We start from the raw sequence: 7,282 nt of genomic DNA on the forward strand, positions 1-7,282 counted from the left end.
ATATATAGACGCACATAGAGTATATATTTTGAAAATATTTACATGTATATATATTCATATAATTTATATTATATATAAATATTTTTAATACATAAACATAGCATATGTTTCTGAAATATATGCATGCATGTGTGTGTATTTACTGTATATATACATAATAAATATACACAGTACACACACATATATTATGTAAACAAATACTTTTATTTTGGATGCGATTAATCGCGATTAATCGTTTGACAGCACTAATAAATATTACTGAAAAATGTAAACTTAAAAATAAAAAACGCAGATTAGAAATGTTGCTTTGGCAACTAACTGAAATAAAATAAGTTTGAAGTGCTAAAATGACTAAAACTGAAATAAATCTAAATGAAAAAAACGAATAAAAATGAGAAACAACTAAATTAAACTGAAATGAAAACAAAAATATAAATATGAAAATATATAAAGTAATATATGAATATTACTAAAAATTAAAATGAACACTGAAACTATACAAAATATAAATAAAAAAGCATATAAATAATAGTGTATAATAATAACACTGCATCTCAGTGAAATCAGATATTTCCCAATTTTAAGTCCAGCTTCACTCTGTTGGCTTTTCCAAGTAGAAAGTAGACTTTTTGAGTTGAGCATGGCAGCAAGAAGATCGTGGTCATTGTTTTCTCTCTCAAACTGAGGACAAGCTGTTGTGACGTCAGTGTTTCCCATAAGTCTCTGTGCTTTGCTGGGTCCATCGGTGCACTTGAACCCCACTAACATCCAGCACTCGGGCGAGCCGCGTGAGTCTTTCCTTTGCTTTGTGGGCGGGTGAGTTTGTTCAGCACTCCCTCTGTAGCCTGGGGTGAGTGACCCGGTCATGTGACTATATCCTAACCAATCAGGTTTCGATCATGACCTGCGTGGGGTTAAGCACCTGTCTGACGACAAGCATGGGGCGGCTGCAGGTGAGTCTGACCTCAGAGATTATGAAAAAACACAAGTGCTGAGTTCAAAACAATCATTCTGACTCATCCCTCAGTTTATAAAGAACTAATGATGTAATTTGTTACATTAGCCTCAAGTGAACAGAACACATGTTGTGTAAATCCTGTTGTTGTACTGTATGTTTAAAATAATGTGAATTTTAATGTTTATACTGTTGCAGTGGCCCAGCTAGAGATCACCTGTAAACATGTTTTTTGTCTTCTTACAAACTGAGGGATGAGTTTTTAGCTGTTATCAGTATTTCAAAGATGCTGTTGTTTTAATTTAAGAGAGGTTATTAATACAATTTCAACAGTGATATTGGGTTCAGTTCAAAGAGTGAGTGATTCAGGCCTTAAAATGATAGAGGACATTCTACATTTAATTGTATTCATTTTAAATTAAACTTATGATTTTTTATATATATATAATTGTATTATAATTGATATTATTTAATTTGTTTTTGCTTTATTTTAAATTATTATTAAATTATTTAACATTTTAAATTATTATTATTATTATTATTATTAACCTTCAAAAAATCAAGAGGATGTCCTACATTTAATTTTATTGAATTTTATTTATGAATTTATAGAATTTATAATTAATTTAAAAAATGTATTATTATGAAATAATAATTATTGTTATTATTATTATTATTAAATCTAATTAGTAATTAATTGTACTATTATTAATTATTTAAAAATATTTATTTCAGTTCGAAGAGTCAGTGATTCTGTCAGTTCATTCAACATTGAATCAGACCTTAAAAATTCAAGTGGTCATCCTACATTCAAGTCTTTTGCTTAATATTTTCATATTCATTTCAACATCAACATCCAGTTTGAACATCCAGTAACATTGATATTATTTATATGCATCATTGAGACTCAGTTATTGCTGAACTTTGTAAATTTGTTTTCCTGCAGTATCACGCAACATTACTTCAGAAATCATATTTATTTCAAATGCTACAGTACATTTTGAAAAAGTAAAAATGATTTGGAAATTTTGGTAACACACGTATGATTGAGAAATGACATCTTTATTTTTCATTTATAGCTCTTTGGTCTCATATTGATCAGATATATTTAAAGCTGCAGTATTTATTTACTGCATCACTGGTGGACCAAGCAGAATTGTAAAAATAATGAGCCTTTTCACATATCAAGCAGATTTCAGTTCTGCTTGGTGTCCTTCTTTGTGTGCTTTAATCACATTAAGTGTAAGATATTATTAATATATCACCCTTGGTCCTCACTGATCATATTTGAATGTAGTTTTCTTGAGCTCTGACGGGTGTGTGTGTGTGTGTGTGTGTGTGTCTCAGGGAAGGATGACGTGTTGGACATCGAGATCGAATAATTATTATTACTTATTTTAATAATAATAATAATAATAATGGTATTAATAACTGAAAATGAAATATGTTTTATATATGCATTTTGTTATATTTTAAATACAACACATTTTATTATATTATAAAATATAAATTACATTCCTCGTTATGGTTTGTTATATTAATGATTATTGTTATGTTCTGACATGTGATGTTCTGTAATCCGACAGAATGATCCTGATAAAGAGTACAACATGCCGAAAGACGGAACCGTACATGAGCTCACAAGCAATGTAAGATCGCTTCATTGTCCATTTTGTACAGGAAAAATGCCAATAATAGTGATATGTTATAAAAGCAGACAAAGCCGCTCGTTGTTTCTCCTCAGGCCATCCTGTTCCTGCAGCAGCTGCTGGACTTCCAGGAAACAGCAGGAGCGATGCTGGCCTCTCAGGGTAAAGCAGAACCACAGTCATGGCCACAAGTGAAAAACAGACACTAACAGACTGATCCAATAGATGTACCACGTTTATAGCATTTATAAATCTCTCATTCTGCAATGAACTGAAGATTTCAAAAGTAATTAAAACGCAGATATAGGCTCTGTCTTGGACAGCTGAGATGTCTGTTTTTATCACATTCATGTTCATAACGTTCCTGTCTCCTTATTTGTCATCTGTTCACGTTTCCTGTGCTCTGCATTTCCTTTTCCGTTGGTTTTCCTGAAGTTTCTCGAGACAAACGTTCTGCAGAGCAAACGTGATCAGTGCTGAGAGCAAATTCAACTGTTTTCTGTTTCTCTGCTGTTGTTTTTTCCTGAAAGTAAGAGTTTATGTTCCATATTTTCATTTAATTAAATTTTATTATAATTATTATTATTCCTTTTTTTTTTCTTTTTAAAGCAATATTATTATTATTTAATATAATTAATAATTAATGCAAATATTATTAATTAATATTAAATCAGAAAGTAATTTTATATTCTGCAAATTCATTAATTTATGTAATTTTATTATAGTTAATATTTAATTTATTATTTTTTTCCATTTTAAAGCATTATTATTATTATTATTTAAAATAATGAATAATTCATTCTAAATATTATTAATTAAAATATTAAGACAAAAGGTAATATGTTCATTATGTTCTGTATATTTATTAATTTATATGCATTTATTCTAATTAATATTAATTAATTATTTTATTTTAAAGCATTATTATTATTACTGTTGTTGTTAAAGTGGTCCGTGAAAATGATCAGAAAGTAATATTATATATTCTGTATGTTCATTTATATCATTTTATTATAATTAATATTATATAATTTTATTTTATTATGAATTAAAATGATTACTAATTAATTATACTATTATTAATTAAAATATTAAATCAGAAAGTTATGTTATGTATGTTCATTAATTTATATAATTTTAATATATATATATATATTTTTTTCATTTTAAAGCATTATTCTTATTCTTCTTATGTTCTGTATACTCGTGTTCACAGCAGTGCATGACACTCTGAAGCTCCTCCCACTGTGTTCTCAGCCCCGCCCACTCATCTCTGCTTCTGTCACATGATCTTGCTCGCTCATCCTGGCTGGCTCTTAGTGGTGAAGCTCTTCACTAACAGAACTATTTTAACTTCTCGCCCTCTGCCTCTTTCTCTTGTTCTCTTTCTCTCTCTGTTCTGCTTTGCTTCTGTCCTGTAGTACTCGGGGACACTTACAATATTCCTTTAGACCCCCGAGGTAAGCGCTCGAGCGGACGAGTAGAGAACATGAAACCACAGCTGACTCCATTTACTGTCTTCATACGTGTCGCGAATAATTCGTCGATGCACCTTATACTGAGAATAACATTTGCAAACATGTTTCACTCTGAAATACTTCAAATTATGGATGCATAATGCGCAGCTTATATATATAGATCGCCAATCTAAAATATTATTGTAATATTTTAATAATATTTAATTTGTTGTTTTATGCATTACTGTATCATTATTATTATTATTATTATTATTATAGAATATTTTTTAGAATATTTTTTCATGTAATATCAAAATAACACATATATATATATTTATATAATTTAACTAATTTAAATAATTTTATTATAATTAATATTATTTAATTTGATGTTTTATGCATTACTACCGCATAATTATTAAAATGATTATTCCTAATATAATTCTAGATAATATAAATTATTTACAATATTTATTTTTTCCAATTAATATAAACTTAAATTATTTCATATATATTTGAAATATAATGTGAAGTTTTTTTGAGTGAAACTGGATATTCAGTGGGAAAGGGTAGGCTATGATATTATTGGTTAATTTTTTTCACTAACATTATTATTTAGTAATATTATATAATATTAAAATGCAGATGTAGTGAAATCAACCCAACATAAACAATGTGAAATAGATAAAAGAGATGCACTCAATCATTCACAATAACTCCAGGAACATTTATTATGAAAGTAAACGGGGCCAATGTGATTTCATGTTGACTTCAGACCTTGAACTGTCTCTCTGAATCACTTACTTTTGTGTGTGTAACTTTTTCTTGTGCTGTTCAAATATTCTGTCATGTTATCGGCTCTGAGCTCTTCATATCATCGTCTGCAGGCTGCAGGATATGAAACAATCCTCAAACAATCCTCTCTAATATCTATAGGATATTGTAGCATAGTACAGGAGCTGTCATTTAATCGAAGCATCTAGTTTATGAGTTTATTATATTCAGAGGTTGTCAGAATGGCTCAGACAGAAGGAAGTGAGAATGTATTGTATGTTAAACAGATGAACGGCTGTTGAAACGTGTCTCTTCTTGTCTTCAGAGAGCAGCTCGTCTGCCAGCAGCTACAGTTCAGAGTTCAGCCGGAGACTCCTGAGCACATACATCTGTAAGACACACACACACGCGCTAAAGAACTAAAGAGTGTGATGTTTTAAAAGGGTCATAACATGCATTTTATATAAGCTTTTTCTGGGTTAAATCAGTGTTATTTTCATTTTTTACTGTCTGACCTGTTTAATATTGTGTTTCACAGATAAAGTCCTCGGTAACCTGCAGCTGAATCTGTCAAATAAAGCTAAAGTGTATGAAGATCCGGCCCTGCGCGCCGTCTTCCTTCACAACAACTACAACTACATCCTCAAATCCCTGGAGAAGTGAGTGCATTCACACTCTTTATACCGACTTCATTCAGTTACTGTGCACAGCTTCAGTTCACTGGCCAATCAGAGACCAGAGCACACCTACACACTCAGTGCTGGCCAATCAGAAGACAGCATGGATAAAACTACTCTTTTTCCTTATTGAATATTTCAATTATCTTCAAATAAGTCAGAGAGGTAAAATGCTGCCTGTGTGTTGTTGAGGTCTGAGTTGATTCAGCTGGTCGCTGTGACCCATAAGAAGGTGGAGGGTTCGTACAGAGAGCTCATCGAGCAGGAGATCCAGAATTACCAGCGCAGGTAAAACCACATCATCCAAACACAAGAACCGTCCTGTAATGAATGAGTGAATGACCTTATGACCTCCACGCACCTACAGCTGGCTGAAGGTCACAGAGCATCTGACAGAGAGAAACATCCCAGCATTCCAGCCTGGAACCAAAGTGAGATCATCATACACACACACACACACACATACATACATACACACACACAAATACACACACACACACATACATACACATACATACACACACACACACACACACACACACACATACACACACACACACATACACATATACACCCACACACACACACACCGATAACTAGACCAGAAACATAATTTACTCAAATACACAAATGCAGTTTTATTGTAGTGTCATTGATATGCTATTTTTACTATTTTTTTATATACTTTATTCTTTTTGTTAATATTTGTTATGTTATACTCAGTTAATGTTTTATTATACAGCCGTTCTGATGCAGTTAGGAATGTAGTGATGCATGAAGGCTTCTGCGTTCAGCTACAGTATTTTGTTGAAAATGGTTCATCATTATGTAATGATCTCAGTTTAATCCTGCTCTCTGAATGTTTTCACACGAGCAGCTCAAAGACAAGGAACGACAGATCATCAAGGACAAGTTCAAGGTGAGAGGAACACTTTAACTTACTGGACTGAAGCAGCTCGGCTTTGCTTAATTCCCCATCAATAGTTTTTTAGAAAAATCAGTCTCAAATATGATCATCAGGATCATCTCTCAATCATCAATGAGCCAGAAAAGCCTGATGCATCAAATATGATACTCAACAGAAAGCACATGCAAACCAGGCTTTGTGTTGTGTGTGTTTGCAGGGTTTTAATGAGGGTCTGGAGGAGCTGTGCAAGATCCAGCAGGGCTGGGCGGTTCCTGATAAAGAGCAGCGGGACGCCATCCGTCAGGCTGAGAAGAGAGTGGTTTCAGAGGCGTACAGAGCCTTCCTTCAGCGGTGAGACCTTCACACACACTTACCAGCCAATCAGAACACAGCTGATGTGTGATCTACAGCTGCACTGAGCTCATGTTTATATGCTCTTACAGATGCGCGAACATCTCATTCACCAAAAACCCAGAGAAGTACCACCGCTACTCACCGGAGCAGGTGGAGGAGATGATTGACAAGCTCTTTGACACCTCAGCCTAGGCCACGCCCACTCCGTCACCATAGCAACGGAGTCTCTGGTTTCCTTGGCAACAAACATGCGACTTTCTCCTGTAAGACAGTCTGCTTCATAACACACTACACAACTGGAACATCTTCGTTCGTTTTTGCTTGCTTTTTGTATAAATGTATTTATGTATCTGTTTTTGGGGGGTTAACTGCAGTAATAAATAGAATTCACTCAATTCTTCAGTTTTTGAATTATGCTGCGTTTATGAGACCATGACTGTTTCAAACACAGAAACAAACACACACTACAAACACAGGTGTAGTGTGCAGTAAAAACATCAGAAGTTGCA

General features: G+C 32.9%; 1 protein-coding gene across 1 annotated transcript in view; it reads left to right on the forward strand.

Moving 5' to 3' along the window:
• The window catches only part of LOC107659637 (exocyst complex component 7-like), a 20,782-nt gene extending 13,500 nt beyond the window's left edge, over window positions 1-7,282 (forward strand). Inside the window, exons 10-19 of the mRNA XM_016448648.1 lie at window positions 2,542-2,604; window positions 2,700-2,766; window positions 4,026-4,064; window positions 5,161-5,226; window positions 5,374-5,494; window positions 5,705-5,800; window positions 5,880-5,943; window positions 6,390-6,431; window positions 6,637-6,770; window positions 6,863-7,282. Coding sequence (XP_016304134.1) covers window positions 2,542-2,604; window positions 2,700-2,766; window positions 4,026-4,064; window positions 5,161-5,226; window positions 5,374-5,494; window positions 5,705-5,800; window positions 5,880-5,943; window positions 6,390-6,431; window positions 6,637-6,770; window positions 6,863-6,965 — 795 coding nt within the window. The 3' untranslated portion in view covers window positions 6,966-7,282. The remainder of the gene's footprint in view (window positions 1-2,541; window positions 2,605-2,699; window positions 2,767-4,025; window positions 4,065-5,160; window positions 5,227-5,373; window positions 5,495-5,704; window positions 5,801-5,879; window positions 5,944-6,389; window positions 6,432-6,636; window positions 6,771-6,862) is intronic.

Source organism: Sinocyclocheilus anshuiensis, unplaced genomic scaffold (assembly GCF_001515605.1).
Source record: "Sinocyclocheilus anshuiensis isolate Anshui unplaced genomic scaffold, SAMN03320099.WGS_v1.1 scaffold75, whole genome shotgun sequence".
Lineage (NCBI taxonomy): Eukaryota > Metazoa > Chordata > Actinopteri > Cypriniformes > Cyprinidae > Sinocyclocheilus > Sinocyclocheilus anshuiensis.